This window comes from Leguminivora glycinivorella, chromosome Z, assembly GCF_023078275.1.
Source record: "Leguminivora glycinivorella isolate SPB_JAAS2020 chromosome Z, LegGlyc_1.1, whole genome shotgun sequence".
In the NCBI taxonomy this organism is placed as follows: domain Eukaryota; kingdom Metazoa; phylum Arthropoda; class Insecta; order Lepidoptera; family Tortricidae; genus Leguminivora; species Leguminivora glycinivorella.
In genome coordinates, this window is record NC_062998.1 from 29241379 (window position 1) to 29268552 (window position 27174).

General features: G+C 36.9%; 1 protein-coding gene across 9 annotated transcripts in view; it reads right to left on the minus strand.

Annotated features, from left to right (window-relative positions):
• The window catches only part of LOC125240540 (hepatic leukemia factor), a 148989-nt gene that overhangs the window by 22122 nt on the left and 99693 nt on the right, over window positions 1-27174 (minus strand). The window contains exon 1 of one of the 9 annotated variants that reach the window (XM_048148436.1): window positions 18277-18570. The exons of the other annotated variants lie outside the window; for them this stretch is intronic. Coding sequence (XP_048004393.1) covers window positions 18277-18463 — 187 coding nt within the window. The 5' untranslated portion in view covers window positions 18464-18570. Of the gene's footprint in view, window positions 1-18276; window positions 18571-27174 lie in introns of those variants that run through there. 9 annotated transcript variants of the gene reach the window in all.

Sequence of the window (27174 nt, forward strand, 5' to 3'; positions counted from 1 at the left end):
GATTACTCACTAGGTAATTAATATTAGCACAAGCGATTAGTAACCCTTTTGCCCTCTTATTAATAAATAACTAATATTCTTATAGAATAGAGGTGAACCCTAAACTTAAATTCCACCATATTTGATTAATAATCATTATGAAAGTGAAAGGCCTTTTCAATTATACGGAATACCTACTCGTACGTTTCGATGTTAATTGAATCGAATATTACAATTATACGTAACTGTTACTACGATATAACTCAATTGAAATAGTACATTACGATACAAGTGCGTAAAAAAGGAAGTTCGAAACGAGTGGCGATAAATTAAAACACGACCGAAGAGAGAGAAATATTTTCAGTACAGATGGTGTTTTTTTTACGCACTAGTGCGAGAAGTGGTTCATTATAAATGTCAGGTCGAAACTTCGGAGGGCCATCTGTACTGAAAAACGTCGTACGAAACATGTGCGAAAAGGAAATTCGTAACTCATGTCAATTTAAAACACTCCCTTCGGTCGTGTTTTAATTTATCGCCACTTGTTTCAAACTTCCTTTTTTTCACACTTGTATCGTAATGTAAAAATGTGAAAGTGAGATAAGTATACAATAATGATGAAATAATGTCAATATCCATACCTGTATCTGTATGGATATGGTCGTCAACTATCGGCTTCATTACGTACGGCTTCGTAAACTCTCGACTTAATCGTCATTTTCAGGGATTGCAAAATATTGAGGTCACATCCAATTCATCTGACCGATCTATCGCGATCTGATCAAATGCTGGTTTGTCATGAGACTGATACTAAATTAGCCCGTGAGAGTTGTTGTATTTCGATGACGAGGAGTTGTGGATAGACCGCGCATGTCGGTGGCGGGTATACTAGCGAATCTCTCACAACGGACACGAAGAGCTCACTTCTCGCTGTTCACTAATTTCATTGTGACATAACTCTGCACGCAAGTGTCACATATGTATATGTAATATATGTAATAATGTCAATATACCACCAATGTCAAGTTCAATGTACACTGTACAGCCCAATTTATGTTTCGCAACGCATTTGCAATTCAGGCAGTTTTACGTTCACGGTCAACGTTGAATGGGAGGGGAAAACCGAAGAAGAGGTGGATGGACTGTGTGAGACATGATATGGAACTAAAACAAGTTAATGATGAGATGACGAGTGACAGAGATGTATGCAAGAGAAGGACATGCTGCGCCGACCCCAAGTGACTGGGATAAGGGCAAGAGAATGATGATGATGGTCAACGTTGAATGTAATAAACAAAAATATAAGTAGGTATTTTTACTAAGTACGGCGACTGTTGCGTCTTTTACAGGGTTAAACTGTATTAATTCAACGGTTAACTCTGAGTTAGTAGGCTACCCAGGAAGTGAAATTGTGACATAAAAAAACCGGCCAAGAGCGTGTCGGGCCACGCTCAGTGTAGGGTTCCGTAGTTTTCCGTATTTTTCTCAAAAACTACTGAACCTATTAAGTTCAAAACAATTTTCCTAGAAAGTATTTATAAAGTTCTACTTTTGTGATTTTTTTCATATTTTTTAAACGTATGGTTCAAAAGTTAGAGGGGGGGGGGACGCACTTTTTTTTCCTTTAGGAGCGATTATTTCCGAAAATATTAATATTATCAAAAAACGATCTTAGTAAACCCTTATTCATTTTTAAATACCTATCCAACAATATTATATCACACGTTGGGGTTGGAATGAAAAAAAATATCAGCCCCCACTTTACATGTAGGGGGGGTACCCTAATAAAACATTTTTTTCTATTTTTTATTTTTGCACTTTGTTGGCGTGATTAATATACATATTGGTACCAAATTTCAGCTTTCTAGTGCTTACGGTTACTGAGATTATCCGCGGACGGACGGACGGACGGACGGACGGACGGACGGACGGACGGACAGACAGACATGGCGAAACTATAAGGGTTCCTAGTTGACTACGGAACCCTAAAAACAGTATTTACAAATACAACAACTACGGAATAAACGATATTCAATTAATATATAATAATTATTCCTGAATTTTCATTCGGCCAATATTTGAATAAAGATTTAAGATTTATATTTATAGCACTTATATTTTTCATTTACAAACCGACACAGTACATGTGCGAACAATATTTTCGTCAGACCCGTGGTCATCAAATCACTAAACAATACATAAATTAGGAGACGTTTTGATGAGACAAAGCGACAAAAACTTAAACGAATAAAGAGTTTTTAGTCCAGTCAAAGCGGTACTTTGAACCTTCTTCATGTTATACGAAAAGAGGATCAAAAATGTTGTACTTAGTTCTAACCTGAATTACATTTAAAAAGGAAAATATACAGTAAAAAAGGGAGTGCAGAACTCTGTTTCGATGATTGCTCATGCTTAGCATGGCATTCGCAAGGTACTATTATCAAATATATGCGTTGTAGGAAACTGTTTTATTCAAACTAAATCTCCAGTTCAGGTGATTGAAGTTGCAGCATTCGATATATTAATTGCGTACTACAGAATTCCACGAAATCAGCTGATCGACCAAATACTGTAATGTAACTAAAATTGCAGTAGATCTTGAAATGATTTGGTAACTTTTCCCGATACCATTTTTTTTGAATGATATGTTAACATTACAAATAACGAATTTTGAAAAGTAGCTCCTATGAGCCTCGTAACATTAATTACTAAACTACTACTAAAGGAAACAAATATGGAGTAAACATACCTACTGGAATTAATAACTACTCCTAATGATAGCGTTATTGTTATTCGCCAGGTCTATAACTCGTAGACCATTCGTAGAGCTTAGTTGCGTTTACTGATGTGCCGACGGAAAGTTTCCAAATTTCTGAAATTTTCACATAGGAAAACTTCGGAAACTTTCCATTCATTGTATGGACAGTTGTATGGATGGAAACTTTCCATTTCATAAATTTAAATTCCCTTTATTTTTCGTGAAACATTCGTGAATTTTTCATGAAATTTAAGATTTTTTTGGAAAGTTTCCGCAATTTGCACATCACTAGTTGCGTTGGTTAGTCAGTTCGTCAACCAGACATGGTCTAACTACGCTTTTATTTGTCATGCCATCGAGAAAGAGCATTTCAGTTTGAAGATAAGTCATTTCGGATGTCCGGTTGATGTTTTCGAATTAATAGGAGCATTTTTTAAGAGAATCAATGTCAGCGCGTGCTACGCGCTGCGAGCGTAGCCGATAACATGGGAAAACGCGCGTATGTAGCTAAAAGCGACTACGGATAAAGCGCTTGTCTGGCAAGTTTTTGGCGAGGCGATATTTTCATAGTTTATGAGATATAATTTTCCGGACGCAGTATTAGTTGTCAACAAACAGATCGAACAAGTCTCAGACTTTAAACAGTTTGTCGAACCCTAATGGTACGTTAAACAGTGGTATGAAAAATAATGATTTAAGGACGGTCAGCCAGAAGTAGTTCGAGAACAGGGACCGGTGAGACTTACTCAGGGCTGTCAAAGCACGGGAGAAGAGTAGACAAGGCAGGGAACATTGCTAAACAAGATTCGCTAATCCTTGAGTCAAGTCGAGGCCTAGATCGGACTCCGGACAGCAGGTGTATTACCGCAGGATGGACGCCAGCCTAAGTGCCCATTTAGACGGTACGAGAACTCGCATACGAGTTTTATTACATTGCGGTATTTGATAGCTGTGCAAAATTGTATATAGCCTCAGCAGCCCGCAACGTAATTAAAATCGCATGCGAGTTCGCACGCCGTCTAAAAAAGGCCTAATATTTAGACTAAATGAGTCGAGCACGAGATAGTCATGAGGGAATATGAGGAAGGATCCATCACACATCTAAGACACAATCACTTAAAGGTCACTGTCAAGATGATAATGATGATTGCACTAAGTAAAATAATTCCGTATATCATATTCAGACCGAAATTATAACGACTTTCTTTATTATACTGACAGGTATAAAAAGTACGTTTTTAGTAATTTTCATTTAAATTGCGACTGTAGTCGAGAAGAGAACATACGAAAGCATTTTGGGAGAAAGGAGACCTTTCCTAACGCTTCGGTAAATAATACATACATACAATCACGCCTGTGTCTCATGAAGGGGTAGGCAGAGCACATGAAACTACTCAAGTTTCATGCTTGGCAAATAAGGGATTGAAAGAAAACGAAACTGTGACATTGGGGTAAATCATAGCTATTCAAAAAAGTTGGCACCGATGATAAAATGTCCACTAAATTGACTTAGTGGAAACAGGTATTACGTTAAACACTTAAACCTTTCTTATAAGTTAAACTATTCTTATAAGTTGCACACTTCTTTTTATACATAAGTATTAGAAATCTGCGCGTCATCAAGTATGCCTTTAGTGATCCTGCCTGAGAAGTTGATGATCCTGGGTTCGGTATGTTCACATCCCAGAAAGGACACTTGCATATGATGAACATATATTTTTCACGATTCATGGATGTTTACGTTACGTTTATATTAATATATCGTTGGTATTAAGTACATAATATTATCTTTAAAAAAATTAAACTAAATAAATCTTAAATAATAATAATAATCGTTAGCGTTGTCTGAGTGCCCACAACATAATTATATATTTCTGAGTATACTTGCCGTGGGACAATCAATTTGTGTACGAATATCTTTATGATATAATTTATGAAAACGTTAATTTACTACAAGTTTAATAATGAAGACGACAGTTGTTTGTGTGTGTATCGGTAGCTCTTGAGTGTCATATCCGCTGACCGATCGTTTATAGACAATCGAAACTCATTCATAAGTAAACTAACAGCCACAATGAGAGTGATAAATATATGAAAGATACAGAATACGGTGCATTGGGGTAATTTCGAAGCACAGAAATTCTCGCGTTATTTCGAAAGAGGAATCTTGATATGATGGAAATAATAGTGATTTTTATGTGACTTTCGAAATGACCCCAATGCACCCTATTTAGGTGACTGGATATGCAAATAGGCTAGTTTCCTATACTTAAAATAAAATATTTTATGCAGTGCACGAAATAAAACACCACATAATTAGATGAATAATATGGACAGTAGTTATGTTTAAACATAATTTCTATTTAATAAGTCAAAGAGAAAGATATAAAGTAAATGAATTGACCGTGACGTCACTCCTCAGTATTTCATAGTAATTTCATATTAGCAAATCGTTTTGACATTTCTTAAAAAGAAGCTGATTTGACTAGTAGGAAACTAGCCTGCTTTCAGAGAAGAATTTAATGTAGTCAAGTCAGATTTGTTTAAATCCTAAATGGATGTAAAATAATCATGTTACCTATATGTAGTTACAACCAATATAAATCTCAAAAATAAACTACATTTCATATCCGTGGGTTAGAGGTTATCGTGAACATGTTTTCGCAATTCGATCAGTATTGCGGTGTTTTTGGCGAATACTTCTTAAGTTTGGCACATGAATGTTTTTGTTAACATATTGAATCCCCTATATGTATGTTTACCTCGTCTACTTTTCACATATGCATCTTAGAGAGTACTTAGTAATTGTAACGTATAACCGGACGTATGAAAATATTTAAGCATGCCTAAGAAATGAAGACTTGTTCTCACTCACCCCTAGAGTCTCCTCTCTTTTGTTTTATACTACGTCAGTGGCAAACAAGCATACGGCCCGCCTGATGGAAAGCGGAATATGCTAAGATGGAAGAAATTTTGATAGTAGATTAAGTCATATGTTCATACAAGAGTGAGGCTTAAAAATACATCGCTTACCCTAAAATTAGGACAAGCATTATTTCTGATACGACTGCTACGAGGGAAGACTTTATTTTATCAGTAGAAAAGTAAAACTTAATTTCTACTGTAGGTATAAGTAATTATCCTCTTTTTGGTGAAACTAAATATTCTACGATACCTGAAAACTATACACTCATATAAGAATAGCTAAATAGTACATATATACCGGGTGTCCCGTTGTCCCGTAAACCAATGCCAAGTTTAAAAGGGGTGATAGGACATCTCATAGTTGACTTAGTAAGCGAATTTGACCTAATGATAATTTCATGGGTTTTGAGATATTCGCCGTATAGTTTAATTATTACTATGCATTTCTAAAAATTTACGTATGCCTAGCCAACTTTTATTAATAATCACTTATGTTAATCTTCTTTAACATAGCATATTAATATATGTCTAATGCTCCTCCATATTAGTTAGTCAAGAGGATAGAGGAGTTGACGTTCCTTTTGCCGGTTGTGTTTCGTAAACGTTTAACATTTTGGCTACTTACGCACGCTACTTGTACTATTAATAATACTTCGGATATCTACAAGTGATCGTTTTGTTTGACGCATGTGTGTTTGAAATTGTTCATATACTTAAATAAATAAAAAATCTATATAATAAATAAAAAATAAATAAAGTTTAGTCAATTCGTCGTTTTGTCCATCAGTCTATTAATCAGATTTGTCTAACTTGGCTCAAACATCCTTAAAACCGATCAAGTAACAAATAAAGGAGGGAGGAGGTTACAGGTTAAATTATTATGTTTTTATATTAAAGGAAAAAATGGAAAAATTTACGCTTCCGGCGGGACTTGAACCCGCATCATTTGCAATCCGTGCAAGGCTCTTAACCAATTGAGCTACGGAAGCCGCGCCGGACATCGCAAATCTTTCCATGCCTTTCCTTATGTACACACGTCTTGGGGTGACGTTTTTTCCTTTAATATAAAAATGTTTAGAATCGTTAGCAGACGTTTCTGCTTGTTAAAAATAAATTATTATGTTAATTTTTTTTATCACTGTTAACCATAGGTTTAGGGTACTTATACGAGTATTTATAAAGAAAAATAAAAATATTTCCCCAGATAATCGCGAAGTCAAGTCAAGTTGCAAAAAAAAGCTGACTTTCACTCTTAACTTGTTAGCCGTGTGGGCCCAATACCTGACATAAATCACGAACCAACCTAAAATATTTAGTCGTTATTGAGTTTAGGCAAGTGGCAATTCAATGGACCGAAACAATGCATTTTTTTTGCTTATGAGGAGTAAGAATCACTAGCTTCTTTTAACTCTCTGCATACGAAGCCATTTATGGCCGATATGATATTTAACTATATTTAACTATTAAGTTTAAATCTTAACATATTTTAATTCGTGTGGTAAAGGGTTAAAGTCATCTATGGCAACTATATAAAATACTTGCCTTTTCCTGCGGCTTCGTCCGCGTACTAAAATAATTCAGACTTAGTACCCTCATTTCACCCACTTAATGAATCTTGAAAAATCCTTTCTTAGTGCTCTTGTCCACCTTATAAGGAACCTAAGTGCCAAATTTGGAGTCTCTAGAATCGGTGGTTTCGGCAGTGCTTTGATATGTCAGTCAGTCGGTCAGTTTCTTCTTTTATTATATTATATTTAGACAAAGACAATAGGGTAGGTGTAGGTTTGTAACCCCACACAAACTAAGGCCCATCCTGGTCTTGGCCGGTTGGTTACGAAATACAAATAGGGTTCTTCCCTGTTTAGCTACAGTAAGTACCTATAGTAGTTTGGTAAAATCCTATTACACAATTACAAATTAAATTCAAGGGTATGATTTAGATATAACTAAAATCTGTGCAAATGAAATGTATAGGTTAGGCACACCTCGGACAATGGCGACCAAATCACAGTCTAAGCTCGTGTAGGTAAAAACGCGTACCATGCTTTGTATGAGTGTAACTGTGAGGTAACCGAGAGCGGGTGGGTGGGAGTGGCCTATGTGGCCATACTGTGCGATAGTAGAAACGTTCGTACGTTTTGTTCTGAGAAATATTTGTTATTTTTTTCAATAAGTAATTGTTATTTTTTTCTAACTCTGAAAGTATTAGGCGAAATCCAAAAAAGTTTTTTTGATATTTTACTTTTCTTTTATGATGAGGAATACGCCGTTAATATTATTCGGTTTCCTTATGTTACACCGTGATCGCCATTGTCCGAAGTGGGAATTACCCATACACACAATTCCATATTCATTCTCTTTTCTAACGGAATGTGATTAAACTATTAAATTAAAAAGGTGAAAATCAATTTAAATTAAAATGTTGTAATAATGATGTGACCAATTTAAATATCAAGAAAAATATTAAAAGTAAACATTACTTATGTTTCTTAAGAGGGGGTCGTACGAAATCCTCGAAAAGTGCATTCGGCGTTTAACAAATGCTGCTCACATTTCTAAATTAAATGAAATAAAATAAATGTAGTTATTATCTTAAAGAGTGTGTCTACAACTTTTGACTATTCACAATCTCCAATTATTAACGGTGTAATAACTAAACCCACACAAAGTTGACCTAAAATGAGAAAAACGTATGTCGCCGTTTAGTAAACTTTGTTAAAAAAATTCAATACTCTAGTTATAACATTATGTGATTCTGAAAGCCAGATAAATGGACTACAAGTTTTGAGGTTTTTTATATTTTTCCTCTCAAAGGCAACAAAGAAATTTTACCTTAAATTTAAACTATCGTAAAATTTCCATACATTCGCCATTGCTGTCAGAATTTTCCTTTCGATTAGATGCCGTGAGCGGCTCATCGGAGGCAGACGTGTCGCCGGTCGCTCCGCGTTGACAATTAAATTTGACAAATATTTTGACAGAAAATCGTGTACGTACACGAAAAACCATACCAGTGTAAAACTGTGCTCAAAATAAATAGGGTAAGTCGATAATGTCAGGTGGAGATCCAATCTCATTTAAAGTGTAAAGGTGCATGGCTTGTGCATCAAAAATAAATAAAAATATATCACATTATTAAAGAAAATAACGAACACAACCGAATGAGTATAAATGATTTCATTCTAGTTCGGTTAAATTGAAAAGAGTTTCATGTTTTCTTTTACTCATTGGAATAAAATTTCATTACGCTGGTATTAACAGTACGTCATTTTAAAAATATATATGACAGCACCTACGTCAAATTCTGTCAACCAGGTTGTATGTAAACAATTATAATTTAATTTATTTTTACATATTTAGATACTTATTAATCGATTCTTACTTAGAATAGAAGAAAGGGAAATGCGGGCGGGTATATAAGTACCTATTTAATAAATACAATATTCCGTATGGTGTGCTTCTGGTTCAAATTTTTCATATAAAAAAATGTTTTAATTTCATTAAAGATTACCCTGTGCATACCACGAACACGTAAGTAACCGTAAGTTCATCGTTGTTTAGAAAGTAACGCTCGTCTTGAATGGCACTTCTCCATTCAACTAGACCAGATGTTCATGGAACAGTCACCAGCATACGTATATGACTATGAACGGCCGTGACAATATATCCGATTCTCTATAAAGGCCATAAGTATATGACGACATATTCCCGGCAAAAAATTGTGATGCTTCGTGACCGGCAAAAACATAGTCTCTCTTTCTAGCGTCTCGCGAGCGTAGCGTCGGGCCAACTGTATGGAAAAAGACGCCGCGTCGCGTCGGCGCGGCTTAGCCATACAGTTGGCCCGACGCTACGATCGCGAGACGGTAGATGTGGGAGGGTCCTTATTCGTATAAATATCTGATCGGGTCGCTTAAAAATATTTGTTTCCTTATAAAAATCTAAATTACACTCTCACTCGCATAAATATCTATCCATTGTTAAAGCAAATATATATCTTACGGGCTAGAAATCATTAATATGTAATTAAAGTGCAATAACAAACCCTACCTTAATTGCCTTAGAGCGGTAAATTGTATGAGGTGATTTGACATCTCACGAAACACGTGCACTCGTGCAGTATTATATTGTCATTGCATATGTCTGTCTCATCTGTTCTTAAACTATGACAACTAAACTTATTACAAATCTGATATCAGAAGCCTTTTTACAAGCTTTTATTCAACTTGCCTTGTTAGTTTGGGTCAAAACGTAGAAGCTAAATTTGACCCACTTTCCGGTTTCCGATTGAGCTGAAATTTTGCACACATATGGAAATCACGTGACAATGCAATATTATGGTATCATGGAGGTGATCTGATGATGGAGCAGAAAGGTGGTCAGAGGAACTCTGTTATGAAACGTCGTATCCCCATTGAGTAAGGGGTTTTTAGAAACATCTCAGAGAGCAAAAGATGATTGTTGAAAGAAAGGTACAATACAATACAATACAAATCCACTTTATTGCACAACCTCAGAAATGTACATAGGAACACACACATTACAATAAATTTTATTACAGAGGTAAACAACAGGCGGCCTTATCGCTAAAGAGCGATCTCTTCCAGGCAACCTTTGGGTAGTGGAAAAATGGTATTCATAACTTTAACTAATTAGGAGGTGCAAAAAAACTAAATTAAAAGTAATTAATTGTAGCTAAAAAGCATATACCTACATAATACATATAATACCTACACATACATATACATACATACTACTTACATATTATATACCTACATACATATATTATAATACATACAATATTTCGTGCCAAACGTGTAAGTGGAGAATTTACAGAGACACTAATGAAGGGACAAATAATAGTCTTTCAGATGGGATTTAAAAGTAGCAAGGGATTGAGCGCGTCTCAATTCGACAGGAAGAGAGTTCCAGAGCCGAACAGCCCGAAAAGTGAAAGAAGAATTGTAGAATTTGGAAGAGGAAGGAGGAACAGAGAGAAGCAAGTTTTGTGAGGATCTAGTGGAATTTAAATAACTGAAACGTTCTTTTAGGTAACGAGGTGTGGTGGGATTAAAAAGTATATTATATAAGAGACAAAGAATATGAAAATTTCGTCGAAAGCGGATTGGGAGCCACTTGAGTTGCGCGCGGAAATGAGAGACGTGGTCAAATTTACGCAATCCAAATATAAACCGGATGCAGAGATTTTGTATTCGCTCTTGCTTGCTCAGTTGCTCCTCTGTGAGATCAAGATAGGAAATGTCAGCATAATCCAGTATCGGCAGAAGAAGAGACTGTGCAAGCGCAACTCTGGTGGCGATTGGCAAGAAGTTACGTAATCGCCTAAGAGAGCCAACAGCAGCAAACATTTTCCTACTAACCTCGCCTACTTGAGGTGCCCAAGATAAGGACCGGTCCATAACAACACCCAGATTTTTCACTTGATGTGATAAAGGAATCTGGACACCGTCGAAGTATATGGGAGGAAGATTCGCAAAGTCTACTCTGGGAATGAGTTTGCTACTGCCAACAATGATGACTTGGGTCTTCTCAGGGTTCACTTTCAGACCATGACTGGTACTCCATTTTAGAATACGCGACAAGTCATCATTGGTACTCTCTATAACAGAAGGAAGATCACCTATTACTCCCTGTCTGTATATCCCTCCCTGTCTGTGTAAGGTACAGTCGGCTAAGGTAAAGCTTGTGCCAAAAATGAATTTTTTGCAAAAAAAAAATTATTATAAATTGGGAGGTGTAGTTTTTTATTATCTCTGCATTTCATTGAGAAGAAAAACCGGCCAAGAGCGCGTCGGGTCACGGTCAGTGTAGGGTTCCGTAGTTCCAGGGAAAATAATATATTTAGTTAGGGGCATGAAAATGTCTGTCAAAGTTGGCATTTAAATTTATTGTATTATTTACTCATTTTAACTTTATTTTTGTGTAAAATTTTGCTCAGAATTTGTTCGTTATCCTTTTGAATGTAGTGTATACCTACACTTCTAAAGTTTATGTTCCATACATACTTACTACAATTTTCTTTTCATTGACAGACGATTTCAATTTCAATTTCAATTTGATGGATAAATATCCGCGGCCTGAGGGGTGAATAGGATCAGGAATGGGGGGAATCGGGTCGCAAAGGGGTGAATAGGTGTACGAAGGGGGTGATTAGGGTCGGAAGAGGGGTGAATTGGGATGTGTGGTCAATGGTTGTCAAATTGTATAAAAGATATATAACTTACCTAAAGTGATGTTTTTATGAATGACCTCTCTGTATATGGATGCAATTTATAAGTCAATGTATTGCTTCGTAGTTAGACTAGATACAAGAAATCAACATTTAGAAATGTTAATTACACTTCTGTCAACCTCCACGTTTCACCCATGATTGCTATAATATAAATGGATTACTTTAAAATAAAAATCATAAGTATGAAACTATACAACTATGGAAGAAATAAAATTATTTTATTGAATAATTTTTGATTTGTTCTTTTTCAAGTTTATATAAATAATAAATTCTCAATTCGCTCAAAGGTTGAAAGAGATACCTTATAGGGATAAGTTCGCCTTTGTACACCATAACTATATTGTATTTATATGTCCTAACTTGTCTTATGTACAATAAAGTGTTCACATACATACATACATAAATTGAAATAGATATCATACACGAAAGAAAAAACGACAAGGCCTACTGATGGCCGAGCCGGGAATCGAACCCGGGTCTTCAGCTTACGCAGCTAACGTCATTACCACTAGGCCACCCGCCCGCCGTGTGGTACCCAACGAAATTTCTCTAGTGTATATTATCTCTGATAGGCACATTTTGACCATCTCGTATATGAATCTTAGGTATAAGATCCATTTGCACCAACCACTTAACTCAGGGTTAGTGGGCTGTCAACTGTCAAATTCCATGTAAAATAGTGGGTTAACCCTCAGGTTAATCCTCCATCTTCGTTGGTGCAAGTGGCACTTAGAGGATTACGGTATAGCGAGAGACATGGCGGGTTCGATTCCCGGCTCAGCCACCAGGGGGCCTTGTCGTTCTTACTTTCGTGCGTGATATCTATTTCAATGTATAAGCATGAAAACGGTTATGACTTTATTTTCAAATAAGTAATTTTTACTGATAAACTTTTTTTTGGCATTTAATTTTGTAAGGTATGCTCCCAGCCGAAGATCAGCGCTGATGAAGAGGCACCAAAGAAAACACGTCCGTTCCATACAAGATTTATTAGCAGGGAGCGAAAATATAAACCTACCCACAATCAGTCGGTGCCTATAATTACTAAACTACCCACATATGTCACAAATTTATTTCAAAAAAACTTAATGTCATTATCAGTTTGCCGTTAATATTTGTGGGGTTTGAAATTGGACCAGAAGTGATATTAAAAAAAAAAACTATACATTTATAACCTTTTGAATTTTGGAAGTCGGTTAAAAAATCTGGCCAAATTAGAATCTTTTTTCGCACAATTGTAAAACTAAATTATCTTTACTAGTTACCTCTAAAATACTAAATGAAATGACATCTATTGCGACTTAAGTAGTTTGCATAAATTAGTAACCCAATTCATCTAGAGACGGCGCTGCAATTTGGGCTACTTAGTACATCGTTTTCTAAAGATTTTGGGTACATGGGGTCGGAACGGGTATGAACTACCGTAATTTGTGCTGAATAGGACCAAAACCGACTTTTGAATGTCGATAGCACTTTTTTTATATGTTCCATGCTAATTTTTTACACAAAAAATCTTCCAGCGGTGTGAACTTCGGTTTGTCTTTGAAAATATGTCGTTTTATTTAGTAATTTTCGCTCACCCTAACGTTGGGGTGAATAGGGAAAAGTGCTAGGGTTGACCCTTTTGGTGAGTAGTCGGTTATGTATTAATAAAATAAATTTATCGGAATCTACACATATGATAACCTTAAACCAACCTTTATAAATGGTGCTCTGACGCAGTGAACAAGTAAGTATGGTCGTGGGCAGTGCGGATAACGTGTTAAAATATAAGCATAGTTTGTTGCTATTTTTCATGTTTAAATAACTTCTAAACTAACGTAGTGGTATTCAAGTAAAAGGTTCACAGTGAATATTAAGTAGCTTGCCAGAAATGTGTTTCTGCTTAGCTATACCTACCATTGTAAGTATTGAGTTTTGTATCATAAAGTCAAACTAGGCATTTATTACTAATGATTTACTCTGTGGGGTGCCTTTGATCACTTGCATGGGGTAACATTGACCATAATGACACATAGTTGATTATTGTCTGATTATGTCACGGTACTTGTTGAGTTGAGGCAGATAATTTGATCTCTTCGTGTGATAAATATTGAAACAATTACAAATAAAGTTGGTTTTTCGAAGATGGTAGGTAATTTTTATTTTTGATCAAAGTAACCCCAAAATAGCGTTAAAGAGTTCTAATATTTGACTGTGCGAACCGTTTTTTTATCTTTTCTTGAGATAAAATACTTTTGCAAGGGGTTACATTCGATTACCATTTTAAAAAAACATAGGGTATCAAAGTAACCCCAATGTCAGTTTAAGTTTGATCTCATAGTTTTTTTTTCTGCGTACATTATTTTGTTACTTTTCTAGATTTTTAGCAGGAAAAGACTAAAAAAGTTGATGGCCCCATTTTTTTCTTTCTTTACATTTAATGGATAAAAATACCCATTAAATGTAGAAGCTAGCTATAGCTACCCATTACATGTAGAAGCTAGAGAAGTTTAAATTCCCAAATTGGTCAATGTAACCCCAGTTTACGGTAGACACCGTGAATCTATTCTAATAATTCTTTTTTTATTTGAAAGAAAAATCGTTACGATACTAAAATATGCAATCTAAGATAAAAATGCTTTTCGTTACAAACTTAGTTCAGAATTTTTTTTCGTTCAACTTTTATAAATTGGTCTACCTATCAAGTTAAAAATAATTTTCCTAGAAAGTCTTTATAAAGTCCTGCTTTTGAGATTTGTTCATATTTGAGAAAACAGCCCTTATTGCCTGAAATACGGCAGTGATATTGACATTGACATTTGCTTTTTCGTATTTTGACTGCACTGTTGTATTTTTTGCCATGCTAATTTGAACCTTATCTCTGAGCGATGTTTTTTAATTTTCAGTCACGTCACAGATGTTTATGACATAACATCTAGGTATTTAGCCATTTAAAAAAAACTACAAGGGACTTTACAGACGTGGCGACTGCAACTGGTACAGGGCCTAAGCTATAATTTAAAATTATATTGTGATTTTTATATGTTTTTTTGTGTTTTATTTATTACTAAGTATGAGTTTCAACATTTTCAACTCAAGAAACTGAAATTTAGAGAAGAGACTCGGAAATTGGGTAAGATAAAGAGTCTGATGCAGATGGCGATGGCGGTATTGGGATAAGATAAGATATGCGTCGATATTCCCTGTCTTTCTTTGTGTCTCTGACTTGACTGCTGCTAGCTGTACTCTATTCATTAGGTTTTTATTTTATACACATACTTTATTTTGTATCAAACTAAATGATAAAAAAACCTAACGACCAAAAAGAATAAAGAAAATATCTGATAGTCTTTAATACAACCCGCATATACGTAATGCACAGCACAGGCCTCTGAAGACCTGCAGGGCAATCAGAGTCGCGCGATAAATGATAAAACATCGGACCGTCCCTATTGCACTTACAAATAGTGCGATAGGGCTGAATGTTTTATCATTTATCACGCGACCATAATTGTCTGCCTGGAGGTATCGGCCTTCACATACGACTTTGAATAATGTTTGCGGGGATAGGCAGGCTGACGATTTTTAATCTAAGTAAGTATAGTGAACAGAGAAGGAAAGCTAGATGATGCGAATTTTTTCTCTGTCTTCTTGTATGCTCTTTTTTAAGTCAAAGGAGGTTAATCAATCAAAAAAATCTTGAAAAAAATTAAGGGTCACTGACCTTTCGTAGTGTGAAAGTAGGTAATTGACAGATTTAATCTAAGGTAAGGTAAAATCTAGGTAAAAAGTCTTATACTATTGTAACCGCAATGAATTATTTTGTGGTTTTTATATTAATTTTAGGGTCACAACTCCTACTGTTATTCCAACCATTAGTTGACATTCACATTAGTAAAAAAGAATAAAAAGATGTAACGGTTTCTTTTTACTCCAACCTTTTTTTATTTTGTATATCGCAGAATACCTTATCATCAAAAATCATTAGAATGCGCAATTATAAGTAAAACCAAAAGGGAACACGTAACCTACAGACCCCACAGTCTATTTTAGAATCTAATCAATAGAATCAACAGAATCTTATAATATGTACAGTGAGTTGCGAAACGTAGCATGGAGAAATTATAAATGAATTCATTGATTCGCCATGCACTTATGCAGCTCACTGTACGTAAGTATGTATTTATTTAACTGCGCATCAAAATCTTGCAGTGCCAATACAACTACCGAGCTGATCTGACGATGGTACCAGCAGGTATAGCAGGGAAACTTTAATGAAACAATGCAACCCAACCTCGTGTTTGGCGTTTTCTGAATCTTGTTGAGTATAGCTGAAGAATCCAGCCAGTGCAAAAGCTTGTACAAAAAAGAAATGTTTGCCATTAACTTATCTGTACTCTGAGTTTTAGCCCACTGACTTTCATACAAAATATGCAAAAAGCGACAATTTTAATCTACTTTTACGTATTTAATCAGAACACGATTCCGAATAGGAAGGTAGTTGCCATAACTATACAAAACTTAGGTGGCTGATATTACGTCAGTATATTTCACGCCCTGGAATTTAGGGCCTTATCACACTTGCGATTTGCGGGCGATTTGAAAGCGAAACAAACGCGCAGCGAGTTCGCCGCGAGTGCGCAGCGAGTTCGCCGCGAGTACGCAGCGAGTTCGCCGCGAGTACGCAGCGAGTTCGCCGCGTCTAGAGTCGAGACCTCATGCTGTATTCATCAGCAAAATTAATTTCTATCCACTTTAGTTTAAGTCGATATTTGTAGTAGTTTATTATCTACGAATGTGGACAGATGGACAACCAACAATAATGGCACCGTCGGAAGATTCAAATACTGTTGCAATGGATATCGCGACGAACACGCTGCGCACTCGCGGCGAACTCGCTGCGCGTTCGCTTCGCTTTCAAATCGCCTGCAAATCGCAAGTGTGATAAGGCCCTTAGTATAAGCATCAACATAATATATTTATCTCTTTGTACCTATCCATTCAAATGTTCTCTTTTCTCTGGTAGGTATACAACTGACGTCAAATTGTGCATAGACATGTAGGTCAGATGAAAAGAAATTAGTGGTATTGCCGTCGGAACGGACCCAACTACTTTTCTGCTTGACAAGACGTCACTTTTAACACGGACATACCCGATCTATATTCATATCCAATCCAAAGCGAGTTATTGACGTACTTGTATTAAATATAGAATTAGGGCTAAGGTCGAAATTACATTTTCATGGTGTAATTTCCAATCCTTATGGCTTAAAACAAGTGTTTCTTTAAAAACTCTTGTTTTACGGGTTAAACTACGTAATACTACTACTTCAACCTAAAATGCAGTTCCTTGAATTAAATGTATCTTCTTGCTTTGTCACACCGATATAGTATCATGACAGAAATTATTGTTTTACTTGAAAATTAATGTTATAATTAGTATTTTTAAGATGTTATTAAAATGGTATCTTTGAGATCAGACAATGCATTAGTCTGTATACGATTAATATGAAAGAAAAATGGGTTCCGTTGTGAATAAATATCTAAGAAGCAAAAATAACACCAACAACCTGATCAAGAAGATAAAACGACCTCGAGAGAGTGTAGAAATTTTCATACGAATAGAGAAAATGTCAGTAAGATGGGCACGAACCACAATCTTTCCCGCATGTAATATCAAGCTTTTAAGATATACCTATATTGGAAAGAAGCCTGGGTCAGCCGCGGCCGGCGAGAGGCAGCTACTCGCTTCCGCTACGGCTTCCCGCCGCTTCCGCGCTAATCGGGTTTGTTGTCGGCCGTCTTCACGCGCCAGAAACGAAGCCTATCGTATTCATCAATTATACACTTGTCGCGACGCAACTAATAAGACCATTTATTTACTTGTAGATTCCTCAAATTCATAAAAGCCAGGACTTTTCGAGCTTAGGCCGATGAATTTTGGCTTGAGGAACAACACCAAGAAATGTTAATCATTGAAAAGTGCGTTTACGAGGTATGTAGCTATATAAGTAATGACTATCTGGATACAAGTTTACCAGCTCATAAAAATGACTTGATTTCATCACGAGTCAACACACAATGTCACTGTCATTTCTAAACTTAAAATGTAGATGTGGCTAAGCTCGTACAGATCGAGGATGCCTTGTAACGAGTGAAAGGCACCAATCGCCGAAACAAAGAACTCTCGATGAACCGAAAAGTTTCATCCGACAGCGGGTTGCGCTCGGGCACTTTCTCTTTTTTCGCGGCTCTCTCGCATCCGCGTCCACGGCCGCGGGCCAGGAGCGGTTTGGCCACGAGCGGGCGGAGAAAGTGCTGCGAGCTTCCTGGTCGCGAGAAGCGCGGGACATAAGCGATGAAGGTGCGAGCCACTGACCGTTGACGAAAACGTGCTGTCTCCAAATGTGATACTGGCTCCAACGGTCGTCGTCCTGGGCGTGCGCGTGGCCGTGCTGCAGCTGGGGCAGCGTGGGCAGCGGCGGGTGCGGCGCGGGCGGCAGCAGCTGCGGCGGCGGCGCCGGCGGCCCGAGCGGCTGAAGGGCTTGCGGGTGCTGGTACTCCATGAGAACGAGTCGAGGCGCTCCGCGACGCACTCGCTCAGTGTTCACTCATCGCGACGCGGACGCTACGGGGACGCGCGGGGCGTGCGATCGCGGCGGTGTGCGGCGCGCGACAGGCCGACGCGCGGTCGCACGCGTGCCGCCTCCCTCCCGCGCCCTCTCACTCCCACCTCTAACACTCCCCCCTGTCCACTTTTGCCTCTCACTAGTCAGACCTCCACCCGTTTCCTCCACATCCTCTGCACGCGGCATAGTTTTTAATTACAGTGACATAATACGATGCGCGATCACTCTCCACGCGATAACTGATTACTGGTCGCGCGCATGTTATGTGTACACACGAGTGCACGTGTCGTACGTCGCTTGTAAACAAAGCGAACTGCTCTTCATACTCTTTCCACTTGTTTTGTTTGACAACGTAACGTTCGTAACTATTGCTAATATTAATGAATACTATAAAATCCTGGAAAACCGTTTTATTGGTTTTTGTGCGAAATTCAATTGTAAATAGACGTACCTACCTAAAATATTCAATAGTTTGAGTTTGATTTTAAAAAATTCTGGATGATACCCGCGCGCGTTCATGTCTTTCGTATGTACATAGATACCTTAACTAGGTACTGATTCTTGCTATAAGAATCTTACGTTTTATAACTACACTCGACTACAACCCTAATCCTTAAATAGAAATAAAACATAATTATGTAATCAGCGAGTAGGTACCTACAATCATGTAGGAAATCTAAATATTACTTTTTTGCTGTAATTATGCAGTTGAATAGGGATATCTTTTCACTCATTAGGAAACCGGACCATTCCTAATAAGACCCAGTTACCCCTTTGGATTGGAAGGTTAGATGGCAGTCGCTTTCGTAAAAACTAGTGCCTCCGCCACATCTTGGAATTAATTGTCAAAGCAGTCCCCCGGCTCCCAAGAGCCGTGGCAAGTTGCGGGATAACGCAAGGAAGACGATGAGATTGATGAGAAATCATTTTCGTCTACTTAGAATCTACAGGGCATTATAGGAATCTTTAAAACCAAATACTTATGAGACGAAGAGGGGCTCGCTTTCCATGCAAACAGCATGTGAAGTATGGAAAAACTAGCTAGGTATATCACATGGTAATGGTAAGTATCTAAAGACGATGGTTAGGCATATAACGATGGTGTAAGTATTGGCTTGCGAGGCTCGCAGGCAGCTGCAGGCCCGAGGCGGAGCGAGCGCTGATAGCGGGGACAATGGTGTTTTCCTTCGGCCAGATGTGCGCCGCCGCGCCGTCACTGACTCACAAGCTTTTCAGGAATTTCACAATAACTTGCACTTGCTATACGTACCTCATTGACGCTTCAAACATTTACGTAGGTAATCCTTTCAATTTGTTTATGAATACTTATAGAATTACTGAAACAGTTTAAGATACTAGTCATTTTAGTTATGAATCTTTAAACATGAAACTACTTATGTGAAACATTATTCTGCCATAAATCGTATATCATCTTTATCATATAAATATAGGGAGATTTGAATGCCAAATATATCAAATTAGAAGATATTCTACATTAATACATAATGGTGAACATAAATAAGAGTATGATTATTGAATATGTCATATTAAACAATTAGCAAGTATTTAAGTTCAGTGTTCATGATTTGGTTAATTTAACGTTTAAATTTTATCGTCATTACTCATTATATTTTCCTATAATTACTTATGTTTTAACTATAGATGATTATGGGGACGAACTTAGCAGTAAAAAAAATGCACTAATTAGGAAATTGGCTACAGGATATTCGCGGATAACATGATTATTCATAGCTCAATGATGTTTCAGTCAATAATAAATTAAAGATAGGCTCATCGCGCCCGCGTCGGCCCGATAACCCGCCGGGCTATCACCGCTCTAAAATGGAACCCGAACTTGAACTCTACACACTGCCCGTGTCAGTGGCGTACCATGTCACTACTTGTTTTATAGTGGAACTTATTTTAGAGGAACAAGGTTCAAACCTGAATGCCTCAAGCGCATATTGAACTTTGTTAAAGAGACTAGAATTGTACTCATATCTTTTTAAGCCACTTACTTATGTGCTAAATTCGCATTAGATAAATGTGCAAATATATAAGTAATATATAACTACATAGGTAGTGCAGTGTTTTTGCACTTGTTGCATGCAAAACCCGCATCAACAATTCACTGTAGAATTTTTAATACCAGGATACGTGGAGAGTTGTGGATGGAAATTATCTTACAACAGCTGTCACCGTACCCATACAGTTTGAAACAGCGCTTGATGTGTCGGGCACCTAGTTTAACAATCCTTTATGTTAAACGTACGGCGTGACTGAAGTACTGTATGACTTGAAACTGAAACTTAATATGTTACATTAAGTAACCACACTCTTGGCAAACGACGAACAACACGAAGGTGTGAGAGGTTTTACCAGTTCAGTTATGTGTTTATCGGTGTTCGGAATAGGTGGTTTACGACAAAGTAATATATATAGCAAACGGCAAGCATGTGGAGCCGCTTAGAGATATGACGAGTGCTTACTAGTGGAGGTATAGGTATTGTCTTGTTAGGTTATGTTGGATCATAGTTGATGATAGGGGAATGTGCAGCAGGCAATGCCTGCTGCCGCACGGGGCAGACGCAGCCAGCGGACCGTGAAGCGCTGATTGCTGCGGCCATTGTCTCGAGCTGACCTTTGCCACGACTTGCAAGAGTCCAACTTCTCACAACACGTCACGCCTCGCTTTATCCTAATTACAACGGTATATCGGTTCATCAGAATATTAAAAAAAAAATTGCACATAGTATCTAAGTCTTTCTACGTTTATCGCTCAGTGATTATGAAGCAAGAACCCCCAACAAACAATGAACAAACAATATAAATTGGCGGGCCGTATGCCTATTTTTTACCGGACGTAGTTTAAAACGAAATTTATTGTCTGACATAAAAAAAACTAGAACCCGAATACAGAACATATTCAAATTCTGAGTAAATAAGTCGGTTAAAAAAAATTGACTAGACAAAATCAATTAAATTAGTTGGTGAGATTACCGTGGGACTTAGTTTTGTGTAAGAATGATCCTATAATATTTATTTATTGGTAGATGGGTGATTCTCTGTAAGGATGTTCAACAAACAGTCCCCTGGCAATGATTTTTTAAAATATTTATTTATAAAATCAGAAATAGTTTGTATAATTTAATTAAGGCAAATGGGTTTTATTAAATTATACTAACTATTTAGGATTTCATTAATAAATATTTCAAAAAATCATTGCCAGGGGACTGTTTGTTGAACATCCTTACAGAGAATCACCCATATAACAGGATGAGTGACATGAAATCAGGTTAGAGAAAGTAAAGTAGTAAATCATCTCACCAAAAACCAATGTTAAACAACGTGTTCATATTATGACGTCTACAGTCACGACGTGAAACGATAGTCTCCGCCTCAAAATACCTAAACTTACGTTAAATTATAAGTAGGAATTGCCCATCATTATTCTAAATAAGAACTATTCGGTTAGTAATTAGAGCCTAGAATGCCAGTTTACCTACATGTATTTTTTGACTAACCGTAATGACTACGAGGAGCTTGACATTGGAATGCGATCAGAGGCGTTGCAGTCCAAAACTGCGGGCTCAAGTTTCACTTTCATGAGCACCGCCGAGGGGCGCGGAGAGGGGACGGCGCCCGCGCAACTCACAAGGCCACAAAAAATAAGCTACTTTTCCTTTCTCAAAAACACCAGCACTTTAACCACTGCCGAAACTCGTGAGATAGTCAACTAAGCCGATCCTACTCGGAGAGAGAATTAACCTTGTGCAGTCCGCAGTTTTCACTATCGAACGCCGCGCGTCGTTTATGTAACTAATGTTTACATTCAAGCAAAACATGACCTTACTACTTACTCCGATACTCCTAGATGGTGACATAATTATTACAGAAAGTACAATACCCTCTTTATCTACACATTTGTACATAAAACGTCTATTTTTACATTTAAATGAAAACTTATATGCCCTAATTATTCGTTTTCAATAATGAAAAGTCAGAATATAGACCTAAATACTTATGATGTCCTTTATTTTATACCGTGTAGGTAGGTACATTATTAAAAATTGTATGTACTCATTTACATATCAAAAATTATTGTCATAAAGCAAAAGTCGTGTCTAAATAACCCTGGCCTGGGCAGGGTCTTGCTATTAGGGTTGTTTTTTTATTAGGTAATATAATGTAAAAATCATTAGCACTAGGGTCTTTCTAAATAATGTGCAATTTCACCTATTTATATTAAGTAAATACATACCTAATTTAGAAAAGCACTTATCGGATCAGTATAAGCACTACATATTTTAAATATTTTTCTTACATCCAAATCGTCGTAGATCGTTCGTAATTTAAGTAATCCTATCAACTAGTAGCTATTTAAGTGAAGTATACCTAAATCATAGGCAAACAAAAACTTCGTGGACCTTGGTCATTATAACAGTTCCTTTTCCTTAACATGCCTACTACGTTTTTAGATGATAAATTGTGATTAAAGACGCGACGTGTAGATTTATAAGTATATAGTCAAAACTCCGGTGAAAACGTAATAACGCATGCAATCGTAGAAAGTAGAAGTGGTTATACGACAAACTTCGAAGCCGGCCGCGTGGTGTGTTCCGATAGAAGTGTCAGAAATGTGAAGTTCATCTCGGCCCCATCATGTGAGAGTACGTAGCAAGAGTTAAGCACAGGCAAGCCGTCGCCGTCGTGACGCGGCAGTGCCAATGTCAGGGTTGGCGGCGGATTGTTATCGGCCGCGTTATCGGGCCATTGTGGCGCGAGTTAAAATAACACCCGTGTTTACACTGCCCAGGCCTACACACCTGGCATATACAGTCATCTGACGACTTAGCTATACGCCAAGTGTAACAACTCGGTTACTAACAAGTCATTGAATTTTAATTTCTCGTGAAAGTATTAGTAACGAATAGTATAATTATGTATGTATATATCTAGGCTTACAATATAATAAGGCAAATAAAATCAACTACGGATCGTAATATTAACCCCTGGAAAAGTATGCTAAAAGACAAATAATATTGAAAAATACTCGTAACTATGATGATTATATATTTCAATTTAATTATAGTTCAGTTATTTATTCGTGATAACTTTGCATTACATACACAATGCACTTGTAAAAGACGAAACAACAATAAAATATATTAAAACATATAAGTTAGCACGACCTACACGACATATGGTACCGACTCAGCATTTAATACTAACCCGAGGGTCACCGCTGGTCTACCATCGACCGCTCGATAATAGTATATTAACAGACGACATAGCATATGGAAACAGATAGATACACATTAAGGTAAGTCCAAGAACGGATAAAACAAATGGCAGGTTTAACTAAAATCACAGGAAAATGCGGACTAAAACGTGCTTCAAAAGTAACGCGACTAGGAACCATATGATTTACATACGTATGTGCGAGAGTTACATACCTACTCGCGGCGATGGTAACAAAGCGACGTCACTTTTCAAGGTTAAGAATGCTGTAGTAATAAATCGCAACGAACGCAATTACATCGGCCCCTTCCTCGCGTCTGGGGCTATTTTCCCATCAATATCAACAGTGAGTGACAACTGCCCCGCACACGACGTAAGTTACAAGGAAATTGACTATCCCACTTGTTTTAATTTGGTGTACCAGTTGGTACCTACATATTATATAAGTATACTAGCTTTAGTCCGCGGCTTCGCTCGCCTTAAGTTCGAAAATTGCGGAATGCTCCATACAAATTTTCACATCCCATTTTAGGAAAGTGTGGGGTTAGAAAGAGACAAAAATAGCCTATGTCCCTCTCCATCCCTTCAACTAACTCCACTTAAAAAATCACATCCATTTGTCGCTCCATTTTGCCGTTAAGGACGGACTAACAAACAGACACACACACTTTCCCATTTATAATATTATTATAGTATAGTATAGTATGGATTGTATGCATATCGGTATCGTCATCTTCCTTGCACTCTCCGGACTTTTTGCCACAACTCATGCTACGGCTAATTAAAATAATATGTGATACCCTCAAATTATTTGGTAAATAACACGAGTGTAATAGTACATTACGATACAAGTGCGTAAAAAAGGAAGTGAAGTGCGAAAGACACGATTTACGAATTTCCTTTTCGCACGTGTATCGTACGACGTTTTTCAGTACAGAATAGATGAGCCTCCGAAGTTTCGACCTGGCATATAAAGAACCACTTCTCGCACTAGTGCGTAAAAAAACACCATCTGTACTGAATTTTTTTTTCAGTACAGATGGTGTTTTTGCGTGCGAAAAGGAAATTCGTAACTCGTGTCGATTTAAAACACTCCCTTTGGTCGTGTTTTAATTTATCGCCACTCGTTTCGAACTTCCTCTTTTTCGCACTTGTATCGAAATGTACTATTATCTGACTTCTTAACTAAAACGTTTATTTTTTTTATATCTATACGATACATACGAGGGCTGCCTTTTCTATCTCGGGATTTGAATAAACTATAACCTCATTTTTAGGGTTCCGTAGTCAACTAGGAACCCTTATAGTTTCGCCATGTCTGTCTGTCCGTCCGTCCGTCCGTCCGCGGATAATCTCAGTAACCGTAAGCATTAGAAAGCTGAAATTTGGTACAAATATGTATATCAATCACGCCAACAAAATGCAAAAATAAAAAATGGAAAAAAATGTTTTATTAGGGTACCCCCCCTACATGTAAAGTGGGGGCTGATATTTTTTTTCATTCCAACCCCAACGTGTGATATATTGTTGGATAGGTATTTAAAAATGAATAAGGGTTTACTAAGACGGTTTTTTGATAATATTAATATTTTTGGAAATAATCGCTCCTAAAGGAAAAAAAAGTGCGTCCCCCTCCCTCTAACTTTTGAACCATACGTTTAAAAAATATGAAAAAAATCACAAAAGTAGAACTTTATAAACACTTTCTAGGAAAATTGTTTTGAACTTGATAGGTTCAGTAGTTTTTGAGAAAAATACGGAAAACTACGGAACCCTACACTGAGCGTGGCCCGACACGCTCTTGGCCGGTTTTTATTTTTTAGCATTAGAGAGAACGTAAAAGCACGAAGTACGAGGTCTATATGAGACATTTTTGTCACGACTGTCATTCATCAACTGTCAGTATCATAAACAGGCATTTTAATATAAAATACTCTAAGTTTGTTTAATATGTATATAAAAATAATACTTACAATTATACATTTAACTTGTAAGTATTTGTTTTAATCTGTATTATTTAAAATTTCCTAATTTAGTTCTGGAAAGGTTGCATATTAAAAAACCTAAAGAAGCAGACATTTGGAACTATCGGTTCATTTTATGAGCTTGATTTTATTTATTTAATTATACATATTAATAACGTTATTTTTTGTATTAACGCATAGAATTTTATGATACGAGCACTTATTTTATTACTTTATTATTAATATTCTATTTTGTGCTGTTTGGTGGCATTCGACTGTGATTAGGTACTGCAATGGATCAACCAGAGACAGGCCCAAGTTGGTTGTAAAACACCGTCACGTAGTCCACTGAAAGTTAGTTTCTCGAATACCTAAGTATGATATAAATAAATAAATAATCACTCCAATTTTCCTTAGCAAATAATCAAATGATGCGGTTGATATACCTACGGGTGCAATTTAAAAATAACTAACATTGACCTGTTATGTTCTTGTTCTGGTTAAAATTCTTAACATCTAATATTTGTCCTAAGGTTGACGACGCCGACGACTGCTTCTTTGTTTACCAAATTTCTAATTCTAAAAAAAAACGAGGTATAGTGCCGAAATCTGATAATTGAGGTTACGATAATGTAGTTTGGACCTTTTAGTGGCAATATGAATAAAAAAAAGTTTTTTACCGCCCTATGAAACAATATCGCATCGGCCACCATTGAACTGGCTCGTGAACATTTTCGGGCGATATTTCTTTACAATTTTTGATTTACTACTTTCGACTTTTAATAATGCAGCACCATCATAACAATTTTTTATCGTTAATTTGTTCGTGGCCGGAGTTCGCTTGTCGACGAGTTTTGTAAAAGTCGTCCAATAATAGTGGTTCCTCCGAAAAACATTGACTCTGTGCGTGAACTAATAATATTTTAAGGCGCTCACGTGACGCTGGATACGTAGATTAAGAGGTTCTGAGCATTAGTGGGACCAGCATGGAAACAAATTTGCTTGAAGTTTTGGTAGCCAAAAAGAGTTTGTTCGTGACGGATAATACCACATAATTTGAACGGTGCTCATAAACAGGCTTGCGGGGATTGATGCATCAATGTGTGAAGAATACAAAGAATGGCCTTCCTACGATAACTATAATATTGTCATAGGTGACAGATTTTGGATCTATTTGTATGAACTAGAAAATAAACACCAGTCGATAGATATATACCTCAAAGATGACCGTATCCAATGAAATTTGTTAGAGAACGAAGTCCTGTAAACCAAATCGTTGTCTGTATTTTTGGAAAAACTGAGGCCAATGCAACCAATCCTTAAGAAAAATTTAAACTAGTGAATTTTGAATAGTAGGTATATAACTATTTTTTTGCCCGATTTAATTTAAAAAGTTAGGGAAAAGCCAGTTGCCTCAGACGGACTCTACTGCACCACGATATT